General features: G+C 36.9%; 1 protein-coding gene across 4 annotated transcripts in view; it reads right to left on the bottom strand.

Annotated features, from left to right (window-relative positions):
- DACH1 (dachshund family transcription factor 1) overlaps positions 1-27660 on the bottom strand; it is a 357124-nt gene that overhangs the window by 24455 nt on the left and 305009 nt on the right. For 2 of the 4 annotated variants that reach the window (XM_069009250.1, XM_069009277.1), the window contains 5 exons: positions 26024-26175; positions 15133-15280; positions 10692-10835; positions 10155-10223; positions 6138-6204 (listed from right to left, as the gene is read on the bottom strand). In XM_069009250.1, the coding sequence (XP_068865351.1) occupies positions 6182-6204; positions 10155-10223; positions 10692-10835; positions 15133-15280; positions 26024-26175 (536 nt within the window). In that variant the 3' untranslated portion in view covers positions 6138-6181. The remainder of the gene's footprint in view (positions 1-6137; positions 6205-10154; positions 10224-10691; positions 10836-15132; positions 15281-26023; positions 26176-27660) is intronic. The other 2 variants (XM_069009258.1, XM_069009267.1) reach the window with 1 other exon arrangement.

Below are 27660 nucleotides of genomic sequence, written 5' to 3'. Positions count from 1 at the left end.
TGAGTGAGAGAGTTGAATAAGAGTACTTTGCAACATATATGTAAATGCATATTCACTCTGTGCCCTTCTTTTGCCTTTTGGGTGATAGATAACAGGATTATGTACCTTGAAGTTTAAAGGTGTATCTAACAGTGACCTATGAACGCTATGAAACAATTGTCTATTTATAGGTTACTGCCTGCAATCAATACCACCTTCTGTTTAAGTTAATCAATGTTGTCTTTAATTGATTAGCTTGGGTTGAAAACCTGCCAAAGTGCTGACTCCTGGGCAGGGGGATAGGGAACATACTTATTGCTGTTTGGTTTCCATGCATTGTAAGATAATTTCAGTATTTATCCATGGTCAATGAAATATGAAACAAAATAAATCTTTAACATCTGTTTCCTCATCGAGTATTCCTGTATCAACAGTAAAAGACAGATAAACTAGCAAGAGATGTTTTAAATGTCTACTATAAAATCTAAGTTTAAAAGCTAAACTATATTGGATAGTCTGTCAAGCCAAAATAATCAGTAAAACAAGTGTCTTTAAAACTTGTGAGCTGGTAAAGCTAGTAAGGCTTAGGAGAAATAAAAAAAAATCTTTAAATTAGTGTACATAGAGAGAGCCAAGTTCTTTCTAAAATGCATAAAAAATAAGAGAACCTATTTTCAGAGATATATCTTCTGCAACAGTAATGAAATTCAAGGTGGTGCACACAGATTAATGTTGTTATTTATTATTATGTATATAATTTCATTGAAGTGAATAGCACTGTTCACATGAATAATAAGTGCATGACCCTGACATTAATACAAGGTGTTACACAGTGAAGTCAAAAAGCAACTGAAGTTTAAGGCACTAATCAGAAGGAAAACGAAGCATTATGTGTTACTGCAAAAAAGAACAGCATTGAACCAGCAAATATTTTATGAAGACTGAAGAAAACTAAAATAGAATCAGATGGACTAACCAGAGGGAGTTAGTAAGGCAGCTCCACAATATGCCACTGGTTAGACACTAAAATTCTGACAGTGTCTCATCCTTAAGACCACCACTAGGTCTGAAAATAAATTTTCTTTTGAGCATAAGAAAGACAGAAGAGCAAAGCAGAACACACACTACCCTTCAGCTTCTATAATTGAACAGTGCATGTGCATACGTTTTCACCAAGGCTTCAGCTGGTTTGACAAACTCTAGCATGCAGAGAAGGATCAATAAAAAACCAGCAGATATCACTTCCAGTGGGTCACTACAATGGCTTTGCTCCATTCTGTTGTCTTTCCCATGTTTCTGGTACCTCAGATCACTACTCTTACCTAGAGAGGTGGTAGAATAACCCAAAGGAGAGCAGTCACATTACAGGGACAGTCCTTTCTTATGCCTGCAGTTAACCAAAACTGTAGAGACTGAAACCAGCTGTCTTACTGACCTTTAGAAATCTTAAAAATGAAAAACTTAAGGAAGAAACCTGATAATCAGCCAGGTAAAAAGCAAAATGCAAAAGCTATCTGTCATATGGCTGAAAGTCACATTTTCACAAGACATGTTATCTCACATTGGCAGGCCTTCATAGTCCTTGTTGACTCCTAAGCTGAATAAAGGAATTTTTATTGACAAATTAAATGGAAATGATTAGGTTCTTTGCTTGGTTGCTTTTTTTTTTTTTCTATTTTTTTTAATCTGGCCTAATGGAATAACAGGCTAAGTGGCCTAAAAATCACAGAAATGTTTATCCCCAAACAAGTCAGTCCACTGTTTTGTCATTGCTGCCTCACAGAACCTTTTTATATTTCTATGGGTCTAGAATAGTCAGCTGTTTGTTTCCATAAACAGCCTAGCTAAGTAGCAGATGTTTCCTTGGGCAGTTATTCAACATATCTAGAAAAAAAAAATCCCTTTCCCTTCCAGGCTTCTGACAGCTTTGTTTCCAGCTCCTGACTTCTTTTCCCTGCTGAAATGTTCAACCTTTAGAGCAGGCCTGCACAACAGGTGGGCTGTGGGTCTCTTGCAGTTTGAAAAACCATTTGTTTGGCCCTTCAGCTGCTGAGAAGCATCATGTACTGTTTGATTTGCCCAGCTGCCAAGAGGCAGCAACAAGATGTCCAGCAGAAAATGCATATCTCCTGGTTTGTCACTGATCCCTCAGAATGCATGTGCCTCCTAGTCAGCCACCTGGCCAACCAGCAGCCACATGGCTCCAGATCATACACACACACATTGCCTCGTTGGTCAAGGAAGTGACATATTAAGAAATATTTGGGATATTCAGAAGTAGTACTTGGCAGGGGAGGAGGTGAAACAGAGGTGGAAGGAAAATGAGAAAGCAACAATACAGGGGAAGCTGAAATAGTGTTGAAGTGGGTCAACAGAGAAGAAGGAATGTCACATGGGAAAATGAAAATGTATTTTCATTCTGCAAATTACCTGATCCATTTATTTGAGAATTCTGGCTCTATACTAAACCCAAGCACCTTTCTGCTAGAAGTCCCATGCAATAATAAATGAGTAACAACAAATCCATAGTACTTACTAAGTGGTGATAAAACCAGAATAACTGATGAGCAAATGTCAATTGAATAAAAATGCAGAATTTACAAGTTGGTATACATAGAGAGACATTTAGCAGCTTCAAGAGTTTTAATGAGGAAAAAAAGGCAAGAAAAATATTGGTAAAATGTATAAAGAATCAGGTGCTTTTCTCAGGTTTAATCAATTAATACTTTGGAGAACATATGGCCATTGTTTTACATGGCATTATACAGATGGATGACCTCATCTTTAGGCAGCTATGGATGCAAATGGAATTGCTTTAGATTAAGGGGGACATGGAAAGGAACAGACAGAAATGCAGAGATAGGAGACAGAAGGTCTGGGAGAAAGATGCAATTATTGAAAGGACTTTACACATAAAAGAAATATACTTAACACTGGTCATCACAGTCAATATCATGAGGAAAATAAATGAAGAAAATACTAAAGAGAAGACAGTTAAAGGTGCTGCAAAGAACACTGATGTCCCTAGGAAAGAAATAAATGTTCTGTCATTTGACGATATTGAAAACTATTTTTAAAAAATCATTAGTTAATTTGAGAGTAGTCGTGCACTGGAAAATGTATCCTATCTATGATTAGCAGCCAACAGTAATCTTCTCTAAGTCTACAAACATGAACTCACAAAAATAATCAAGATTTACAGAAATTAGGACAAGAAATCTGAGGTGATTGGAATTGGAAACAAGGACAGAAAATGTGACTGGGGGAGTGACTGAGACTGGCTAAATACATAGATAGAAACACAGAAACCAGTGCACTGGAAGACACTGTGAAATAAAGTAATAAAAATGAATGGCTGACAATAACTGAGGCTGAAGTTGGGGGACTGAATTATTTGTATTAATAGACAAGAACAGAACCCAGAGGTCGAGAATAGAAGGAAAGAGGGGAGACAGAACACAGATAGGGCAAGAAAGTCAAGTAAAGTCATCTGAGGTTTCTTAGAGGGAGAAATTTTGGTGAGTAACTGGACATGTGGCATACAGATAGAGTGTTATGAGTCAGTATCTGGAGACACCTGGATCTTGCTTAACAAGGATATTAGGCATAAGAAGTCAAAACTTTAGAGGCTGGAATTATGACTGGATATAAAAAGAAACTTGCATTGAAAGGCGTGAGAGAAAAAGGGTCAAGAAAAAGATTATAAAATTTGAAATTTGATATTAAGACTGATAGAAAACCCAGAAATGAGAGAGAACCAAGAAAAAGAAAGCCTGATGGAGACACTGCTAGAGGTGATACAGGTTGCAAGAAAAATGAAAGGAAGATTCTGTGCCCAAGAGCACAAAATGTATCCCAAGATTTTCTTTATCATAGCAAGTATCTGTAAAACTCCCATAGCAAAATGGTCATTCCTTAGGCCACACTGCTCATATTAAGGTATTACAGTTTATCAGTTGCTTGGTTAGTTTTATCACTGTGAATCTTAAGATTCAATTCCATATGGTTTTCAGATGTTGTCTCACAGTGAAACCTCTGACTTTGTAGTTTACTTGTTAAGAACACAACCCTAGAGGATAGTTATCTAGGACATTAGTGAAGCAAAGCCCTCAGCTGTTAGAAAAGGCCAAAATTAAGATTTAATATATGGAAGAAGTTTAGATAATCATTCACAACTATTTTGTAAAGCATGATGTCTAATGATGGAAGTATTATACATAAACCAAGCATTATATAAAGCATTAGAACACACACTGACCACTGAAGATAAAGAAAATATTGGATACATATCCATTTATTTACCTATATTTTTGTCCTCTGCACTGAATGAGACAAGGTATTGTGAAAATACAGTATCTAATCATATAATTAAAGATTGTATCATGACACATACACAAAGACAGTTGAACAAGGGTGCGGAAGACAACCTTAATTCTACCATTTCCTAATTTTGGAATGCTTGACTTTACAGCCTTGATAATGGCCTTTTCCAATAAAGGTTTTGATCTCATAAAAAACATCATCACAAATTTCCACACACTTTTGTCCACGATTTATACATCAGAAATAGAATTGTGTGCAGTAGCTTCACAGAATCACCAAAAGTTCCTTTTCATTGTGGAAGTCCTTCAGATACCCATCTTTCAAACACAAATATAACAAGAAAGAATCAAGGACTATCAGTTGTTCAGATTATTACATGGATTTTGCTTGTTGAAAAATAGATTAAACGAGTTTCAAACCAATGCAGAAACAATTTAGGTTAGGTTTCCATTCAAATGACTGAAGCTGTATATAAGTAATTTTTATTAATGTGGAGGGCAACTGCAGGGCAGCTTTCACCCAATATCTGGGCAGCAAAATGCACACACTAGGTTCTTACGATGGGCAAATTTAAATTGTAATTTATTTCTTGTTCTTGTTCAGTAGCCTTCAAAGGCTTTACAAGGAACTTTGTACAGGACCATGCAGTGAGTGTGTTGAATTGCTGTTATTTTCTTTCTCTATTTCTGGATCTGTTCAACATCCCTATTTCCTCTCTTGTCCTTTCTGGAGGGGAGAAAGACAGATGGTCCTGGAAGGTTCTGTGTGCATGGTAGCTGTGTGGGTTTTTTTCTTACATCAGGAAAGTATAATCTGAAACCACTTAGCATTACACTTAACTGAATTGTCAATATGATTCTAGAGAAGAGGTGGAGAACTAAAGAAAAGCAAGACATTGGTGGGAAAGGGCTTTCATTTTGCTAAGGGACAGGGAGAGTAGATAACAGACTTATCTGGAGAAAGGCTGATAATGTGCTAGAAGAAAAAATAATATTTGCAGCAGAATAAGGAACTGAGGTGTGAAAATCTGACCAATGGACAAGGAGAACAAATTTTCTACTAGAGGAGAATAATGCATGGGTGAGGAAATACTTGATTGAGAGTGAGCAGGATGGAAGAACTTTGAGGACATGGAAAATGCAAAGGGCCTCTTGCAACAAAAACAGACATTTGAGGTAAAAAACCAGATACACCTGAGAATTCAGGGAACTGAGCAGGGTAAGAAGACATAGGAGTAAATGATGGAGCTGATTTCAGGAGCAGCTGGAATGATGGCATGTAGAAGTTGGAAATTATTTGGAAGAAAGCAGAAAAGTTGCAAGCTGAGGCAATTGCTAGAATATTTGAAATAAATTGAAAAGACAATTTATTAGCAGCATGAAAGAGGGAAAATTTGATTCATCTTCCTGTTCTTACCAGGATAGCTTTGGGACAAAAGCTATCCATTTGTGACCGATTTGGGCAAAGGAACACATGACAGGAACGTGGCAAGGAAAGAATAGTCAATGATGAAGATGGTGCAGAACTAGAACAGTTTAGAAGGTTTTAGATAATATGTAAAGCGATTTGTGTTTAAATGGAATGAAAATGAAGGTACAGGACTTGGGAGGGAAACTGCTGTGAGAGAGAAAATTGAGAATGTGGGATGTATAGAGAGGAAAATAAAACATAATAATGTAGGCAGCCAAATACATGGTAAGTAACCAGATGGAGAAGAAAAAAATCAGTGGAAATAAGAAAGTAAAAGCAGCAGTAAATGTCATTGTTCTAGTGCTTAGTAAGAAGTCTGGTAACAAAACAGTATATAAAAGTCAAACATTATCTTTGTATGGTACCTTTTTGTGTGGGATGAGGGGGTCTTGGGAAACCGGATTGGGAGCTAGGCATAGGCATCTAGTGAACCTACAATATGTATGGAGAAGAGGATAATCTGCTTTATTGTTATTTAAAACAGAAGCAAAGAAAACATTTAAAACCAGTGTCTACACCAGTTTCTAATAGCTTAGTATCTATTTATATCTCTTAAAAAAAACCATAAGTACATCGGAGATCCATATTTCAATCATTTATTATGATTATTTGTTAACATTTTATGGATATTGCAACAAACTGTTATCTACTCAGTATTTAAAAAACTCAAACCCAACTCTAAAATACTCTGCATTGCTTCTTTTTATAGTCTTGTATTCAAATTCCTTTTTATTATCGCTCCCATTTTACAAAAGACTTTACATGCACTAAAAGTGAATCTAAATGAGTGCTACATGACAAAAAAATAGAACAGAACATACCCCCTTATTGACAAATGCAATTATCTTCTATGCTTAAATTAGTCCTATTCCTTACTCTTCAAAGTGTTACTTAAAAATAGCAACATTAGATATAACTTCAAGCTGACAAGTATCCATTTATTCATAATAAATAGTAAACAAAATCTTTAGTTTTAATTATGATTTTCTTGCATAATATTTTCTTAAATGCTGAAATTACACTTTGTGTTTCAATTATAACACTTCCCTACAGAGCACTGCAGCTTTCCTACCTTTGTTTGCTTAGTTATAGAACTGCATAGCATGCTCAACACAGTAAATTGAAAAATGATTGTGGATAAAAAGACTATTACCCCAGGCATGCTTCGATACTGAGACACAGATACATTTTTGAGAGGAATAAGTAAGTATTTCCCTACTAAGTATCTTTTCCCCTGAACCTGAAAGGTGCAAGAGGTGGTATTATTTTTTTAATTATGGAATATACTGTATTTAGAATAGTATATAAAATTTCTTTTATAGTGCATACCAAAGTATACAAAATACAATTTACAGATAAAATGTAAGGACACAATTGAAATTGTGTTTAATTGTGACAATAGGGTCCTTGTTGCCCCAAACAAAATCCAAGAAAGTACTGGAAAAAGGTCTCATCCATTGGAAAGCTTTTGTAGAGTTTTGCAGGTAAATGGCTCCATCTGTACTGAGCATGCTTTATTCCAGTGCTGCAGGAATGAACTGGTTCTTTCCCTGCAATTCTTTCTCCTCACTCCTGCCTACAATTGCCATGCTAAATACTGAAATATTAACAGAATGCTCTCAGTGCTTCCCTCTCTGGTATCCAGGCAGGTACACAAAAAGAAACAGAAATGTACTGAAACTGGTAGGGAATGTGAGCCTGACAGGGAGACAGGGAAAGCAGACACTATAGATGGAGATGTGGTTTGCAACAGGGAAGGCTGGTAACAGGGAATGTCAATGCAGCTCTTGAAATGACTGGGTAAGGGGAGGAGGCAATAGGAAGGGTCAGACAGAGCCAGGGGGCTGGAGGTCACTGGGAGAGAAAGAGCTTGTAATTAAGGAAATAATCAGGGTGGCATGAAACCAGGTTCAGAAGAGAATGCTGGAAGAATGTGAAATTAGGAAAAAAGAAGCACAATGTAATGTAGAGCAAGGAAAAGAGTCAGATTAGCAATTGACAAAAAGTGGGATTAGAGAGAGGAGGAAGAAAGTAGGAGGAACTGGGATAGATACAAAGGGATACATAGTAAGGGGGACACTGAGAAAAGGGAGTTTATGGTGAAAGGAAATCCTCCTTCCAATATTGGAAATGAACACAGAGAGTCCTGACATTTGGCATGACTTGCCTGCTATTTACTGTTTCTTGAACTACTTCTGAAGCCTGTCACCCTATAATGACTGATTAACAACATCAATGTGTTCCAACAATTACATTTGTGTTGTAGCGTTATATATTGTGGTAGATCTAAAAGTTCTGAAATGCTGTACTATGATTGAGCTGAATACATTAAGCTGTAAGACATGACAACTCGATTTCTTACTTATTCTTTCCTTTTTCTTATAGACTCTCTGCTTTAGTTATATGTTAAGAGTGCAAAGTAGGTACAGGAAATGTCAGAATTAAGGTTGCCTTTGTAATATGATTCAATATCACAATCAGAAAATATCATGGTCCAGCCTTGAACTAAATAATCATCTGTGGATTTTAGTTTTGTTTTTAATGTGCATCATCTTGGACAGATGAATCAAGGAAAAGTCATTACTGAGAACGTCTCCTGTAAATCCTTGATTTCATTTATTTCAAAATTGAAAATATATGAAATGAGCAATAGTAGGCAGAGGATAGCTGGGAAAGAATGCACAATTATTGTTCAAAAGCTGAAATGCTGTTCCTATATAGTTTGGGATAAGTCCTTTAGAATACATACTTCCAAAATGGTATTGTTCATATTATAAATATTATAAATATCCAGCTTGATATTTCAGCCTATGAGCAAAACTGAACTCAACAGAAACAGTGATTTGATTACACCTGAAAACTTTTGCCAAAAATGCAAAGTATCCTGAAAAATTAGGTCCTTGATACTTGACAGTTAAGTAATATGTCATCTTAATGTCTTTGACTCTGTTTCCCAGCTATCAATACTCCAAATGGAATACTCCAAATTTCACTTCCTTGCAAGAATGCTCTGAAGACGGAGCAATTAATGTTTGCAATGAGTGCAAGTACTGCAGCGACCGGTGCAGCAGCATGGCTTCCCAAGAAATTAGAAGTCTGTTTTAGCATCAAAAGAAGTAACAAAATATCTGGATTATAACAAAAGACATAATGGCTGAATTCTTACCAAACGAATTATGTCAAATGGTGCTTTGAATAACGTATACATTTTACGGGAAGGAAGGCAGGATTCTGGGATAATAGACCTCATAACATGTATTCACTTCCCAGGCAACATTTAATCTGGCATATTCCAACTTCTTTGTTATTGACTTCACAGACATAACTTGCTTTAAATGTATTTGTTTATATATATGTGTTTGCCTTTCATAAGAACTTACTGCATTTTTGGTATTTGTTTATATGTTCAATCCATTAAAAGCTTCTTGACTTTTTTATTCTGTTGTTACAGTCTCCTTGTGGCACACCAGTAACAACTCCTTGGAAGTTAGAAAATGTGATTAAATAACCCACAGAAGATGTCAAATGATACTGTTAGGATGATTGACTTCGAAATGCAAAATAAAGGCAATTGAGTGTGATTACTGGAGCTAATCCTTTAAAGCTTGCCTCTGAAAAAAGCACCTTCATTTACAGTTGAAAACGATTGCTATTTTTATTGTTTAGTATTCATGTAAGTAGATTTAGCCTGTTGATAAGAATAGATATTATAACATAAACACTATCTTCAAAATTTGCTCTTTACTAATATCTTGATGTTTGCAATGTATATATACATCTAGATTCACAAGGGAAGTAATATGGCTCTCTTTAGTATTTCATGTATAAATTTACTCAGCAGATTTGTTTTATTAAAATGTAAATAATGGGATGTGGTAAATGAAAAATTCAAGATGGGAATAAACAGCTTATTTATTGTTAATGCTCAGAGTAGCTTATTGAAACACACCTTTCAGTAACTGCCACTGACTATTAGCTATGAAATTCTCATCACGCCTTGAATGCTACCCATTAGGTTTAGCCATTTGTACAGTTAAAAGGCTCAAGATGCTTCAAATATACCTTTAAAAACATTAACTCAAATCAAACTACCCACATTCACAAAAACTGCATTTAACATGTCTGAGATTCAACCCGATACTGCTTCAAATTAATTATTCTTCTTTAATTGCTCTGTATAAACAGAAATGACCTATTAATTTAAAGAAAATCTATCAGCACAGAATGTATTCTCTCTTATAAACAAGCAAGATGAACTTGACCTTGTTTGAACTTGTTTTGATGTGGCCCAGATGGTAGGCTACATGCTTGAATAGCAGTCTAAAGCTGAGGAAAAACTCATATAGCAAGATCTAGATTTATAGCCTTTTGCAAATTCCTACCTTGTATTGTCCTTTCAGCATCTGTTCTGCCCCCGCTGCGGTCAGCTTCTATCTCTGGGGTCAGAGAGTCTACAAACATAGAAAGGTAAGACTGACACATATTTCATTTGATTCTTATAACCCTTTTTACAACCTGTTACTCCAATGCTGAATTACAATACAATCAACCTTTGTCAGTTTTTTTAATGTTGAACAATGACTGGAGGCCAGGACAATTTTTTGTTAGACTGGGAAGATTAATGAGCAATAGATTTTTCAGGCATAAAGGGGGGGAGAAAAAAAGGTAGAAAAAAAATTGACTTCTCAAGCTAATAATATAAAATTGTCCTAGTTTGAACATTCTCTCCAGTGAGTTTATTTGCACATACTGTATAAAGTAAAAAAGTAATAAAGAGAGAGGTATCACTTGAATGAAGGAAAGAAAGGAGATTTTCTTTTTTGTCACTTTCCATCATGTTATAAATTTTCAATATAACAAGATTCTTTTGGCACGTAAATTGAAAGTTAATGACACAGAGGCAAAAATTGGCTTCTTACCATTTAGGACCCTGAGACTATCTGTTGAAGCTGCCTGTTTCAGTGTTTGTTCTGCTTGCTCTCGTCGTTTAGTCTCAAATTCAAGTGCTTCCTGCAATTTCCTCTTTGCCTTCTTTTCCTTCTTTAGCCTTTTCTGAATTATTGCTGTGAAAAGAAAATAACATCAGTATACTCCAGTTTGGATCTGAAACTTGGCTGCACCATTACCTATTAAGAGTCCTGAGAAATGCTACAGCTGCAACATTCATATAAATTGATTAATTACACAATACCCCTTTAAATTACTTGAAATTTCCTGGAATCACCCTGGAATATTCTAAGAGCTACTGTTCTATCTGACAATATTCAAAAGAGTACGTGGTATCAAGCAATGACTTTTTTACTCCTTTTTTTTTTTTTTTTTTTTTTTTTTTTTTTTTTTTTTTTTTATAAACAGCTGAGAATCTGCGAATTTTCAAATCAGAAAACCCCAGAAACCAGCAATGGAATGTACTTTTTGAATCATCTGACGTAGATAAGCCCCTGTCTCTGGAGTGAGGTGATTTTTCAGAATTAATTTCACCATTTCTATTTCCCCTAGCACAGTTAATAGATGCACAGTGATAGAGTTCTTGCCTCCCTGCAGTTTCTCTTGTGTAAGAGGGGGATCCATCTGCCTGGGCGCTGGGCACTCCCCACCCTGCTCTGGTCCTCATTTCCTGAGGAAAGGCCCTGAGATTTCCAACTCCCCTTCAAGATCTGCTTCCTGCAAGCCATCTGACCTCTTGGTGCCTGGTCTCTTCCCCATATTTACTCCTTTTACACAATTCCCTTTTGTCTTTCCTTTTTCTCTTTCTTGCTTTCTGTTGGTGCCTGTCCCATCAGCCATCTAACCTTGAAGAACTTGCGGCAAATCCTTTATGGTGCTGGATTCTCCAGTCAAGTAAATACTATGATGCTATGTCAAATGTGAGGGAAAATATTAGTAAAGAAAGGAGTATTTTGAAATTAAGTATAGAAAGTCCTTATTTAGAAAAAAATCTTTCCCTTGTATCTCTTCAGCTTAAACTCTGTAGAAAAATGATGGCAAGTCCAGGATGGGACTTCATCACAATTTTCTTTCTTACAACCACAAAGGTAAGACTTGCAGGATCCCTAACTAAAGGAACATATCACATGTTATGCTCCTGATGGAAAAGGGTAATGTCAACCAATTTTTCTACTCTATTAAAACCAAAGTGGGCCTCTGAAGCAATCATGTAAAGTTGTAAAGCATAGCATTATCTCCCCTGCCACACCCCAACCGTTCTTAAATAGTACATTTAGGGTTTTCACGGAAGTGCGTGTAAAAAGTTTTTTGTCCCAAGATCTTCTGGATAATCCTTTCCAGAAGAGTCTGTTATTTTTACACCAACTAAGAAACTGCCTACTAAATTACTCACTAAAGAATTCTTTACACACATGAAAAGAATTATCCTTACCAAATCCAGATATGAGGAACTGTTAGGTTTGCATGCCAAGATTCATCTGGACCTGTATCTCACTCCAAAGTAACCTCTAGTACCTGCCTAGCAATGAATGCTGGAAAATACAAAAATATACTTCCACCAGTTCATACTCCCCAGGGACAGTAGACTGTCATGGTGGTATCTTTCACAAAATGCAAATAATTAAATTTTTAAAGGGAACTGTTCATTGTTATTACTCTTTAATTTATATGCTAAGAAGAACCACCTTTTAGATGATCTTGTATATTTTGTGCTGCCATACAGAACTGTTCAGGCACAAAATTAACATAAGCACATATCCTGTAGTCAGAATAACTACATAATTTACATCCAAGACTTTGGAATTTTTGGTTCTTTCTCATTTTGTACAACACCAACTACTTTACAGTCTAATTAGCTCATACTATCAAAGAACATCTAGCATCTATACAAAGGCTAAACTAAATACATTTTGAATCATTGCATGGTTTTAATGTTTTCATTATAAGTACTTTGAAAGTGATTGCAATAAATGAGAAGGAAACATATGTTGCTTTCTGAATTAAAATGTCATCATGGCTGACACATTGTAGATGTGACTACAGCAGTCAGAGCCAGAATTAGCAAACCCTTACTGTGTAGCTGCTCACAGAAGAGATATTATCCTACTTTCACCAGTTGATGAGACACATCCTACAGCCTTAGGAATCGCTAATTGGAAAATTTAAAAAGAAGGAAGGAAGCAGTACAGTAAATAAGCAGCTCTGTAGAACATACAGTAGCAGCAGTGAATCCAATGCTCCACAAAAAAAGGAAAAATTACTCATATAGAGACACTAAAGAAAATTATATTTGACTTATATTAACATGATGAGCAAAAGATAGATAGATGCTGCCTAATGCTAAAGATCCCCTTCCCACAAAGGGTTTGACCTCTATGTGACACAGTGTCTTGTGTTTCTATGCTGCAGCTTTTACGTGTATTTCAGTATTTCCATACGGTATCTCTTCACTTAGCAGGGATCCTGGTACATTTCTTCCTTCTTGCTCATGCTTCCGTTAAGACATGTGAAACTTTCTTTAAGATATGACACTTGCTATCTGGAAAACTAACAGCAGGTAAAGGCTTCTGTGCATTTTTCTGCCTTTAATTGAAGAATAAATAGTCACAATAATTTCAACCTGGCCCTATTTTTTCTCTCTTACTTAGATCTGTTAATTTTAAAGAATAATCCATCACTTTTCTTTCTTTTATACGGAAGTATCCACTAGCAGAGATAGTCATCCTCATTATATTTGCTTTGCTGCATACCGCCATTAAGTGTTCCAATCCATTCCTCTTTGGTCTGACTCTTTTCCCCAGTGCAAGATCATCATTAGAGGGTTACACATACAAAAGCAGGTAATGCATCATGCTGAAAATAATATTGCCAATTATTTCAGTAACCTGAACAAAATAAAGGACTATCCCATGTTTTTTTCTAACATACAACTTTGAGTTAAATTCATTTTGCTTAATTTTCACTGCTCAAAACACGTGTCTAGCACAACCTAGTCAACCATGTGACCTCTAGAGTTAAAGGGAAGAGAAAGAAGTCTTCACAGTGCAATTGACCCCCCTACCTATCTGAGAACAGGCTATACAAGTTTCTCCCTTTATTGTTCAGCAAGCAAACTTCTATTCATTAAAATGAGACACCTAATTTTTAGAATGCAAAACTAAAGTACAGTCAGATGGGTTCCTGCCCAAACCTTTTCTCTTGTGCATGTGATTGCACAACTCTAAACAGGAACATATATTTGAGCAGTTGTGAGAAAGATGTGAAGACTAACCAAATTACTCTTTTACCAAACTATTTAAAAAGTGTAATATAATTGTATTGAGCAGAATAGACCAGTTGTGGACAAAGGGAGGATTCATTGCACAGGTGTGATAACTGCTAATAGCAATTGTCTTTCAAAATGTACTCTCAAAAGCTAAACAAAGGGTAATTAATGATGTGATATTCCTACCCTTCAATGGGTCAAGGCATGAAATAGGATTACATTTAGTACTTACTGCTAGCGTGTAAGTTTAAGGCATAATGACATTGGCTGTGAATCCAACTGTTCTTGGGATTCTCTATTTAGGTAGTTACCAGAAACGTAAACTGAACAAGAAGAGATTTGTAGCTCTAGCCCTGCAAAAATACACATCTGGCTTGTCATGGTCTGAGTCAAACAGCAAGTGAGTCCCAGAGGTTAACTGTCTTGCAAATGAATTGGGCAGTTTTAAAGGGTGAGACATACAGAGACGGAGAAATGGACGCATAAAGAAAGATAGAAACATGCTCGTAATGCATGTAGTTAATGCCAATCACTGCAAACTGCCTCACCTTTGCTATCAATGTAGTTATTTAAAAATCTCTAACATGTACAGGCTTTACAGTGGCTGATGTTAACGCTACACATGCTACCAATGCCTCTGCTTCATCAAGAAGAACCTTAACTGCTACTTCTACAAACATGTATTTTATTTACTATGCATTATGAAGAGCTCATATATTACCATTATCTTTATATTTATTACCTCCAGTTTGCCTAAATATGCACTACAAGAACAGAACAGAGTTCCTAAAAACTTGCAGATTCTTAAATATGATGCAAATTGTCTTTGTCTTAAGTAGCTGTCCCTTTTCCTAATGATCACAACCTGGAAAGGTCTGTAACAGCACCTAGGGTATTTAGATTTGCTTTTGTATTACTGATGTTACAATATTCAAGAAAAATGTTGAGAAAAAGGAGGTTCCTTGCTCCAAGTCTCATGAAGATCCTATACAAAATTAGGCAGGTTATAAAACATCCTTCACTGCAGTCAGCTGAAACAAAACATGATTTAAGGGTGGTAAAATTTTGAACAAATGCTGGTGTTTGTTAGAAAATTCTTTCCTAAGGAAATAAATTACATGGTGTTTATGTCTGCTTAAGCAAGATACCTCTGTTCTTCTGCTCCACAGCCAACTGTTTTTCAAGTGTTTCCCTCAGTTCTCGTTCCCTGAAGAGTTCCATCTTCAGTTCTGTTTTTTCCAGTTGGACCTGTTTCTCTTGAGCTCTGGCATTGTCTATAGCAACCTTTAGTAGACCCTGTTCAGAGATAAAGTTGGATAATATTTGGAGAATGTTAGAACAGTTGACATAATAACTACCTACCTTTATTTTTCCTTGATAGTCACGTGAGATTTTAGAAATAAAATAATTGTGTCACAGTGTTGGGGTCCCTCCCCTGCCATGTAGCCCTGAGGGGAGGCACGGGGTTTCCCTGCCCCTGGTCAGCCTCGTTCCCCATTGGTTGGTTTGTGTTCCCCTGCGCGGGCAAAGCAGCTCGGGCCCCGACTGTGAGAGTCCCTCAGCAGAGCCCGGCCATGCGGCTGGGGAAATAAACATCTCTGAAACATCTAGCAAGAATCCGTCCGTATATATTTGTTTCTTTTCCACGGGACTCCTGGTTTGATATATGCGTGTTGCAGTATCCCCGCTGCAACATATGGTGGAAGATTGCGAGCAGAACGATCCCCGTGACTGATTTGTGTGAGTAAACCCTGGAAACTTTGGATTCTTCTTCTTGGTTTTGTTTCGCTATTCCATATCTGGATTATGGAAGAATCGTGGGAAATGGGGCTCTCTGAGCCACAGAAAAAAATGTATCTAGAAGTAAAAGGGATCCTTGAACAACAAAACAAAAAGGTATTGGAACCAGGAGATCTTGAACACTTTTTTATCTGGCTTTTCAAAGAGTTCCCCTATATTTCTCGAGACTTACTTTTTGATATCAAACCTCCTGGATATTCTCAGGAGTGTTTCTGGAACGAGATCTGTGATAAGCTAAGGGATGGACTAGCGATAGAAGCTCTCCGTGGATCCTTTATAATCAGTGACGCTCTTCAGGAGCATCTGTATGGTCCCATTACCCCTAAAGCAGAAGATCATACTTCTCCCGTGGCCGAGACCGCGTGGCGGCCACCCCAGGAGTGTATGACTGCAGCTGTGCCAGCGGAGGTGCCTGCGCTGGATGCGCCCGGCCCCCTCGGGAGCGCGCGCCTTACCGCGGACCCCATCCCTGTCTCGGGGTCCCCGGCTACGCGGCCGCGAGTGAGGGAGCGATGCCGCAGGCGCCATGGGTGCCGTGGGCCACGAGCAGCCAGGAAGCGGAGGTCAGCGTGGAAGCCCGCTCTGTGCATACGGCTCAGAGAGCCCTATGCAGGGAGAAGCGGCGGTTTCCACAGCGACACGAGAAGCTGTGCAGTGCAGCGCCGAGCCGAAACGGGGCCGCTCTCAAAGCAGCGTGGAGTTTGCGGAGCGGAGCCGCGCAGAGCCCAGACAGGCGCTGGAGCGGGGCCGTGCAGAGAGCGCAGAGCGGCCGCGGCGCGGGGGCCTGACCGAGACGTCGGAGTCGGCGAGGCGGCGGCCACGCGGGACCAGCAGCCACGACAGACACGCAAGCACGTGATAGGAGACGTTCTAGCAACGAAAATCACAGGAACTGTGAAATGGTACAATGTGAAAAACAACTATGGATTTATAACACGAGATGATACAGGGGAAGATTTATTCATCCATAGAACTGCCATTAAAAGGAATAACCCTAAAAATTACCTGCAAAGTGTAGGAGATGGGGAAGTTGTTCAATTTGATATCGTGCAAGGAAAGAAGGGTTTACAAGCAGCGAATGTTACTGGGCCTGGAGGTATTCCCGTCAAAGGCAGCCGTTATGCACAAAATTATAAACAATATCCATTCCAGCAATTTCCCTACCCACAGCCTAATTTCCCCTTTTACCCTATAACCAATATGAACCCTTTCCTAAGTTTACCCTATCCCCAGTTTATTCCCAATCCGTTTTTTCATCCATGGTTTCCCTCACAAACCCCTGCCTTTGCCAATTGTTTCCCCAAAAATCCCTTTCCGATGCCGATGGGGGGATGAAGAGGGGGAGGAAAGAAATTAAACCCTCTCCTGCCTCAGTTTCCCCACAGGCATGTCCAGAGAGTTCTGTCTCCCTTCTGTCAGCCCTGAGATGTTCCACAGAATTTGTTTGGACATTTAAAGACTCAGGAGGGTGGCTTGTTTTGTTTTGAAACTGTTCTTGTTATGTTTATCCAATTGTCTTCATTCTCCTTTTATTAAAATAAAACGGGTGAGATGTTGGGGTCCCTCCCCTGCCATGTAGCCCTGAGGGGAGGCACGGGGTTTCCCTGCCCCTGCTCAGCCTCGTTCCCCATTGGTTGGTTTGTGTTCCCCTGCGCGGGCAAAGCAGCTCGGGCCCCGACTGTAAGAGTCTCTCGGCAGAGCCCGGCCATGCGGCTGGGGAAATAAACATCTCTGAAACATCTAGCAAGAATCCGTCCGTATATATTTGTTTCTTTTCCACGGGACTCCTGGTTTGATATATGCGTGTTGCAGTATCCCCGCTGCAACATCACAGTATCAAAGTTACCTATTATCAACAACAATATTTAACTGGAAATAACTTTAACAGGTGGACAAAAGTCTGTAAAAACCTGGAAATCATGTTTTCACAGAAAATGCAAACTCACCTTTGACTGTGCATATAACTAATGTAAAAAATGTATAGGAATAGGTTTACTCCTTTTAAGAAAACTGAAAAATTGTCAGTCTCACAGTCACATCATACACAGAATTCAATCGCTAGTCCAACTCAAGCCAATGGAAATTAGCTAAGGGAGAAAGTCTCTTTTAAAGTCTTGCCATTTTGCTCCTCATCCTTGTTAATTACCATGGACTATAGGCATATTGGGATGTTAAGCAAAGGATGGTCACAAAGCAGGAAGATATCTCTGTTTTAACAAGTCTGTTCCCTGATTTTGTATGATTATTATCTCACAGCAGAAAAACAAAACACAATCATGTCTCGATTTCTTGATCTGAGATGGTTAATACAAATTGTACCCTTTTTTCTGTTGTTAGTGTATCAGGAAATAACAATTCAGATTATTTTAAACTTTTTTTGAGAATTCCAACTTCAAACTTCCTTCTTCTTTTGAAAGGAAATAAAATGATCCTGGCACAGCTAATAGTGTACTATCAATAATAATAACTAGATACGACACTGACACAGGGCATCAAAATAGAAGGAGAAATGAAATTGAAATAAATGAACATGCAAATGTCCTTTTCCATTTTCCAAAAGTCTAGCCATCAGGCTCTTGGGTCTACACCCGAATCTCTCCTACTGAAGCTATCATAATAAAGTAGATAATTAAGCATGGATATTCATATATGAACCTCCATGGCTATGAAACTAACTCTCCTATATCCTAGGCAAGACTCCTGATAACCATAGAGATAATTTGACCCAACAGAGATTTAATTACTGGTATAAAGCAAAACAATGCCAACAAGAGAGACAGAACAGTATTCACCATGGCTCTGCTAGGGAAACATTCAGCTAACAGATACAAGGTTCACACTCAAGACCAGGTTTGAGCACTACAGACATAAAAACATGATGCCTCATTCCCAAATAAGCTTCCTGACCCCTCAGCCACGCTTCCTAAATCGGATTCTGGGTCGCATGTTTTTAAAATTTTTTTTTTTTTATTAAATATCTCCAAAACAAGAATGGAAAAAACAGCATGCATAATGATTCTTGAGAAATAGAAAAAGTACTTTTTGTGTTAGTCTGCACATTTATCCCTCTAGTCTTCCCAGTGCCAATGACTGCTTTAAAATTTATATCCTTCAAACTCTTCTTTTAGTACTGTTTTCAGAGCCTGTTATTTTCAGTACTCCTCATCCTCCTTCTTAAAACAATTGTTGCCTCAAGTCTTGTCTTGTTCAGAGCTTAATGCTCTGCAGCTCTGTTACACTTCAATCTATTGAAGTCCACAAAAGCTAAAAGAACTCAACACCTGACTGCAAGGCCCAGATGGTCAGCAAAATGATATACACTATGTGAGTACAGAACCATGCTTGGAAAAATGGTAACAATGGTAACACAGCAAATGTCCTCACAAAATGTTTAAAGTTTTACCATTTTTCTTTTGCTGTCGTAAAATAACTAAACCACAAAGGTATTTTGGGTTGAATGTTAAACCTGAATGACTATTAAAAAAACCAAAGAAAGTACATATAAAGCTCTACATGACATATGCAAAGCAAAGTACAATTTGAAATATTTGGAAAGTGGTTTTTTTAGAAGTTAATATTAATTTGAATTCTGTCCCTTTTCCACAGTCATATTCTCCTACATTTGGTGCACTTGAATTAGTAAAAAACGGAAGTAGGAGTTGTTAATCAATACCTGCTTCTGGCTTATGCTTAAACTCTAGAGTGTTTTAATCTCCTCCAATTCATCACTTAGTGGAATATGTGATTCATTCAAATCATAAATAAACCAGATCAAGAGAAATTACATGAAAAGTATTTGTTGATGAAAAGTGTATTGTCTAGTAAGTTTAGAGCTGCAAACACTGTCTTCCCAACTTCTTAAAATCCATCTTGTTTAACAATAAAATCAAGCTGCTAAAGCAACTGCCATCTTTACTCAATTCAACTACATTCATGTACATGTTTCTTCTTCATCGGGAACAAACAATTAGCAACAAATGAAAGAGATCATTACATCAAGTGCCCTTTTAGATCACCCCAATTAAAACTTTAGTTTAGCTGTATTTTAATTCTAAGATACCAAATTCTAATTTTCTGCTCTGATTGCTCTTGTTGACTTATCTTTGAAAGATGTACTCTCGGTGCAAAGCCTAGAGATTATTTAGCAAGATGCCAATGTTGGCATCACTTATTGTGTTGATTGGTTGTATTATCAGTAGCAGTTTAAAATAAATTACTATTAAACTATTATTGTCCTTGGCTGACAAAACACAATATTTTGGTGTTCTTTAAATATGAAACAATCATTGTGAATAAACATGGAGAATAACACTAGAGTGTAACACTGATGTGTGTAATTTTATATTAAGAATTGCTGCAAAGTACAAAGCTGCTAAAAGAATATTACATTTTCTATTGAATTTCTGCACCACACCTTCCTCCCCCAGCCTTTCCTTTTTTTATACTTGCTAACATAGCTAATGGTAATACATTACCTATTGCTGCTGATTATGTCTGAAAAATATTAGCTTTTTGGAGCCAAGATCCACTAGGGACTACTTATAAGCTACACAAAATTAAGTTTCATTTTTAGAAGTTAAATCAGTGCACATCAGTAGGCATCCAATGAAAAAAAATTCTGCACTAGAGCCAAACTGATGCATATCAAAAGTGCTGTTGCTGCCAATGACAGCACTAATGCAAAAATACTGGAAACATTCAATATCTCCCTTTATTCAGTGCAGAAGGGTCTGAGAAAAACTAAAAAGGTACAACATTTAAAAAATCATCAGTGCCCCCTGGAACAGGAATAACAATTTCAGAGTTGCAGGAAATTCTATTAATTCTCCCAGTGGATCAGCTGTAGAAGATTATACAAAATACAGTATGTCCAACTTGTACGTGCTATGGCTAATCCTCTAACCTGATATTAAATCAATATGCTGCCAATGACAATGGGAAATGCAGTGCAACATAGGACATTAACAAAAAGAAAATATTTCTTTTTAGGAAAGGTCAGATGTTATGAAGGCTGCATAATGAAAATTGCAGTGAACATGCTCAGGGTTCCAGATCTGTTTTTAATACAGTATGGCTCTATCTGGAGCCTGGCTTCTCGGTGTCATTCTTAATTTTTATTTCGATGTAAATGTCAAAAATGGAAGTTTTATTCCCCGGAAATTTATAAATCATTCTGATTTGGTTTGTTTTCTTTACTGTACATTTTTTAGTATTTTCCACTGACAAATCCTTTCGAACTGTCCCAAACTCAAAGCTAAGTTGATATATGAGTTTCTTCCCATTCTCTGATCTGAAAACACCATCATGTAAGGGCAGCCTCATGATCCTACAGAAACAAAACATATATCAAACCTCAACTTAGTCTTAAAACCAGTATTACTCATCACTATTTTTAAATTATGCAAATAATGTGTTGCCTACTTTGAAAGGGGTGGAGGGGAAAGTATATAGAAGCTCCTTCTCTTTCTATCTGCATCTATAAGTGTGTGTTCCAACTAACAGAATTTAGTTGGCTATACATTTATACGTGACATCAAAATGACCTTGCTAATTAGTTTGGCAGTCTATCTAGAAGATCATATCCAGTTTCCAACAATTGCCCACATTGAGTTAGAAAGGAAAACTAGAAGATCAGGGCATGCACACCACGAAGTTTTCCTGGTCAAACCTCCCAGCTTCCAGAGGGTTGGAGCTCCGGGGCTTCTTTCTGCAGTATTAGCCATTCATGGTGAAAACACTTTCAGATAACATTGCTTCTCTTTTAGTCAGGAAAATATATATCATTTGTATGGTCTCACCATTAAAAGTATCTAGTGAAAGGCTCTACAAAAAAAAATATATATAAACATGCAATTTTAGTTAACTTCGCATGTTAATTTTTGAATATCTGCTATTTATAACTGACTAGTGACTAAGTACCATGAGCAAGACAACATATTAGAATATCTCTAGAGATGACTCCTGAAAGACAATGTTTTTAATATCTCAGATCAAATACTTTATCACAGATAAAGGCATATTACCCAAGTATAAATGACATTTTTCCATTACTACTTTCTGTGAAAAATAAAATAACTCTCTTGAATTTCAGCAGAAGATAAATAAAATAAATTTACTTTTAATGAAGTAAAACTGTGATTTTTTACTTTATCCACTCTTTGCAGTATTTTTCTCTTAGTATTTAGTCATAGATAGTATCAGTGCAGGAGACTCACAGCAATAAAGCCAGTAGTTTTCTTTGTTTTCAGAGGGGAATTTAGTTTGTAACCATGCAGTGCTTTTATTAATATCAATCAGATACTTGCAAATTATTTTAGGCATCTCTTTAAAAATATTTAGCAACAAAAATATGTCAGTACAATACAGTCTTGATAGAAAAATACAGCTATCATGGTGCAACTATATGATCCCTTAGATATTAATGGAAATTCAGCTCAGGGACGGTAAAGATTCAGACTTTAAAAGCTTGAAAGAAAATTACTATTACCCAAGAATATTGTAGCCTCATGAAAGGCCATGGCTGTAACATACTTTGGCATAATCAGGCCATGACTCAAAAAGGTAAACTTATGTGAGGGGAACAGAGACATCTTTAGCCTTCTCACCAGCACACACACAGCATTTTGCTGTGACTCACTTTCCCTCACCCTTCATCCTCCCTGCAACTGCACATACGTTTCCAGCATTTAATCTAGAAGAAATCTACAAATACACTTCGGGAAAAAACAGACATATGACTCGATTTAAGTTCTCTGGGGAAATTTATTTTCTCTTCCTTTTAGATGTGCAGATACAATTGCAAATAAAAAAAACATGTTTCCAATCTTATTCCTTTTTTAATGTGTGTATTTGCTTAATTACATTCTTTTATAGTTTATTGTTTGTATTTCAGCAGTCCCCAGCAAGAACAACATTGGTTATTCTGGGTATTGTATATTGTTATTATCTCCTCTTTAAATGTACAAATAATTAAACATTGTATTTTGCTTAAAGAAGGATTTATGGAAAAGTAAAAAAAAACCCCATATATATGGTATACAGAAAGACATACTGGTGACAACAGAAGCAAATAGGCTTGTTTAATGTTTGCCTAAAATTATGAACTCGTGATCAGGGGCTATCCATTTAACTTTAGTATGGATGGAAGAAACAGACCCACTTGTGTTCAGAGGTCAGTTCTAAAGGATGACTCAGACTTCTACAACAGAATTACAGTTAGGCAACAAATTCACCTTAGTTCATCAGCATCTGCAGGACTTATAGCACATTTGTTTTCAAGTTACAAAAGTGCTTAGAAATTTTTGCTCTCATACCCAAAAAGCACAGTTCCAATGACAAGGTTTAGGATCCTTTTCACCTTGGCAAAGGTCAAAATTAGAGCACTTAGTGCCCCTATGACACCCTAATCCCATTCTGTTTTAAACCAGGACAGTCTCTGCAAGCTTCTTTGGAGGCCTCCAAGTCTATATTATTCAGATCCTCTGGATCCTGCACCTCACACAACTGAATATACAGAAGGGGATCATGGCAGAGATATCCACTGTCAAGTCCATGCACATTAGTGTAGCCAGAAGCTCCTTGCTTATATATTTCTGTGATAAACATATTCCTAAAATGTAGGCTACCTCCAGCACTACATGTGGCATATTGTGGATGCTTCCCAGACCCATTACCTAACAAAAAATGTTCACTTGCATTTCACAAGTAGACATATACCCTTTCACCTCCCTATTTTCAGCATGAATGACCCTGGGGAAAAAAGAGCAGTCTTTAGCAAATCCACTCATGAAGCCATTGGCTAGATTTCTGCTATTTTCTCTTTTAAAAGCACCTTAGTACTTAAGGCAGGGAATGGACTGTAGGCCAGATGATCTTTCCGAGGAAGTTAGACCTGCTCCACTGATGCAACAAGAGAACAGTGAGGTATCACACTGCTCCACCTCCCCACGAAACCACATCTCTACTGAAAGGGATGCAAAATTCATCAGGTCCAAAGGACAGCAAGGAACCATTTACTCAGTGAAAAGAGTCCTTCTAATTCAGGTAATAAAGGCACCATGAGTTTCAGGCACTACTTACACATTTCCTAGCAAAGTCACAAATTACAGTGCAATCAGGGACCATGGTACAGAATTGCCTCTTTCCACAGATGCCATCAACAAATTTGAACTTGTAGTCAAATACCTAAAACTCTGTTGGGGAAGTGTCAGCATCACAGTATCTGACTCATTTGTGGGCATGGGGTAGTCCCCTCTCATTGCAATAGCGGCTAAATATGGAAACCATTTTAAATAATTTTAAATGGCATTGATTAACAAAATTGCCACTCTTGTCCATAGGATATTGTAATATACTCTACTGCTCTTAAATTCAACTTTTCCTACACAGATGGGAAAATGAACTGATTTTATTTATTTTTTTATTTGATGAAGCGGTTTTCTAATGTTGTCCTGATAAAAATTGAATCTGGAGCAGGGGAGGGGGAGGAAATGCCTTTCGTATACCATTATGAAAGGATCCCTAGAAATCTGTCAAAAACATGTATTGTGATGTGCAGACATACTGAAAAACTCCAAAAGGACTTATGTCCCACCACTTTTCCCTAACAGATGATTTGTCATGATATAGAATCTCGACGTAAGGAGTAGGATGTACAAAAGCACAATGAGAGAAGGCACAGAAAAGTTTCTGGTTTGTTTATGATGTTGCCTTTTATTTTATCTTTTCATTCCAGGGAAGATTAGAGTATTTAAAAAAAAAAAGGTAATGACTGAATTTCACATTTACATTTTCTGTAAAACAAAACTGAATGCATTCTTGGCAAATGAATCCTGGTCATTTATCCTGAAGTAGTGCAGCACTCTCATATTCAATCACGAGATTAGCTAACCTGTTGATGCTGAATGCTTTGCTCATTAGGTGGCTGTCTAGAGACACTGAGCACAGACATTTGTCAAAAAAATTACTAAGAAGTTTTCTGTACATGTATGCACAGCTAAAACATTACTAACTGTATTTCTGCCTTAAGAAGAGAATACAAGCTCTGCAGACTGCAGCAGATATGTTACAAGAATGCTGTTATCAAATTACCTTGGTTCATGGTTTAAATATTTAAGATGCTAAGTCCCAGAACTGCAAAAAGGAATCATAAATATGCTCTTTCAGACCAGGCAGAGATAGTAATATTCAATTCTTAAACAGCAGTACTTTTCCATTATTAGACCTCAAAACACAACTAATGAATGGCTCATATACTTTTCATAAAACAATTCTGAAGTGCCATAAACTTTAATGAGATTTCTTCAGACAGAAAAGTGAGCAGGATCTGGCCCTACTCCATAATATCCTTTGCTGGATAGAATACAATTGATTTTATGTGTTTGCAGGAATGACCAGGAAATATATGGTGACAAATTAGAAGCTGGTAGCTGCCCAGACAAGGCTTATCTGGAATATGCAATATGGCTGTGTCATTTCTGGCACTATCATTTTGCTTCTGCATGCAATATACAACCATATTGTTGCAAAATTTGCATATGGGGAACACAAAGTCATTGAATTTGTGGACAAAAAAAATTTCTTAATTCTAATATGAAACACAAACAACTTGGCTTCAAGCTATATATAGTATATACTATAAATAATAATTGAACACAGCTCTAATGTACACACAACAGACATTGTGACTACCAAATAGGAAATCTGTAAAAACTTTGGTAACACCCTTTGAAGTCTATTCTTTGAAGACAGTACTTTAAGTGAAATGAGCTTATTTATAAAAGAAGTGCTTTTTGAAAACGCTTTTATGGGAGACACATTTCAAATAGCTTTAAATATCATTTCCACCATGCCACTCGAGCAATTTGAAATAACTATTTATTAAAGGACTCTTTCTCTGTTTAGTAAATGAGATAAAGTTAAACAGTAAGATACATTTCATTAGCCTGTAATAAAAAGAGCATTGAATACAAATGTTGTTAAACACACCAATGTAATTTACATTGAATTTTCTGCTGTGGTTTAATATACAATCTGTATTTTTATGTACTGTATCTGACAGCTTCGAAATTCATTTGTTTGCTGTGGTTCCTTTAAAACCTAAATTACTAGAAAGTTTCAGTAAATTAGTAGATCCAAGTAATCTTATGAACTGATTAAGCTAGAATGGTTTTATTAATTTAGACAAATCTGCAACTGGCTCCTCTCCATCCCTTTAAGCTGATCTACAGAAAGGCCTACCTGGATGTTAGTCAGAAGGGTCTCTATGGAGGACAATCCATCAGGGAATAGAAAAGGAGATGGAAAACCCGGAGGTAGTGGTTGCCCATGCCCAGTTAGAGAAAGTTTGTCAAGGCTGTCTCTTGCGGTTGGTGTGGAGAGCGGGGTCTCATCTGTATGTGATTGAAACAAAAATATAGAACAAGTTACGCTTGTCTGTTTTTATTAGACCTCAGTAATGGCTTCCCTAGTGGTTTCCAGAACATTTATTGCAAATTGGTTCCTGCTATCAGGAGAAAATGCTTTCTGCTGAATTTTCTTTAATGAAAAAGCTGTGGAGATACAACAAGATAACATTAATGAGTAACTTTATAAGCCTTTTAAATGCAGTCTCTAATGAGACTGAGTTTACAGTGCCATAGAATCTTTTTAAAACAAATATTATCTCACATATACTTGTGATAATATATTCAGGCTGACTTTATGGGTACCTTCCCAATTATCTCATTTTAGTTTGTGTTCTATTTGGATTGACAATAGAATATTTTCTAGCATGACATATATTTTGTATATGAGAAGTATTTGAATATAGGGCTTCCCGTACAATTAACCCTTCCCGCTCTTAATGGTTTCACTTACAGCTCAGAAGATTTTGCAACACCAAGAAAAACTCCAGCTCCTCAATACATTTTTCATCTAGAAAGTACACCTGATTCCCACAATTAATACATACTCTGAACAGTACATGAAATTAACAGCATGGTAACAATCACTGGCCTAATTTTTTTAAGCACAGACATCTTCTAACAATTAGTGCTGAACTCCTTAGTGGATCTTTGTAACAATCAGATCTGATCAGTTCTGACATCACAACAGGAAAAAACTTGCACAGCTTGAAGACTTCTAAGATTAAAGTTTCACAGATAATCTGTGAACAGATTAAGAATTGGAAAAAAAAAATAAACCCTCCACAATTAATAGAAACTTCACTACCCTCATTTGCGGGTTTTTTCATTGGGTTTCTTTTTGGGGGTTTTTTTTCACTTTCTGAAATATTTTTAGGCTACTGTTGATATGATATAGAAATTTAGGTCAATTTCTTTGCACCAGATGTTAATCTGAATTCTTCAAAAGGAAAACTATCTATACATATATATATATAGATACATATATCTATACATACTCTTCTTACCAAGGGCTCAGTCATTAACTGACACATTGATGTATCTCAGTACAAAGCAAGGACATCAGAATGTACTCTAGGTATTATGCAGATTCTGCACAGCTATTCGACTACAAAGGAGTTTGTCAAGACTTGCTTTTTTCTATTTTGGCTCTGACCATTGTAAGTTATATATGTTTTGGGGTAGTTAAATTTCTTTTTATTTATTTATTTAATTATAGTTTCAATAATGGTTGTACTTCTCTAACTTATCGTGTTCATTAAAATTGTGTATGAGAGTTGTTCCTAGTTGCCTAAAAAGAGCTCTCTCTTGGACTGAGTAGTGTCTTCTTAAGCTGACATAGTCTAGGACCATGAAAATTGAAATCTGCAGTAACAAAAGGTTAGAGTGTTGATGATCTCAGGATGGGAAATCCTTAACTCAAAGTCCCAGTTTATTCCAACAGTCCCCATCACCATTCCTCCAGAAGGAGGC

Source organism: Aphelocoma coerulescens, chromosome 1 (genome assembly GCF_041296385.1).
Source record: "Aphelocoma coerulescens isolate FSJ_1873_10779 chromosome 1, UR_Acoe_1.0, whole genome shotgun sequence".
NCBI lineage: Eukaryota > Metazoa > Chordata > Aves > Passeriformes > Corvidae > Aphelocoma > Aphelocoma coerulescens.
The sequence above is the reverse complement of the archived record's forward strand: the minus strand, read 5'-3'. Positions and strand labels throughout refer to the sequence as shown.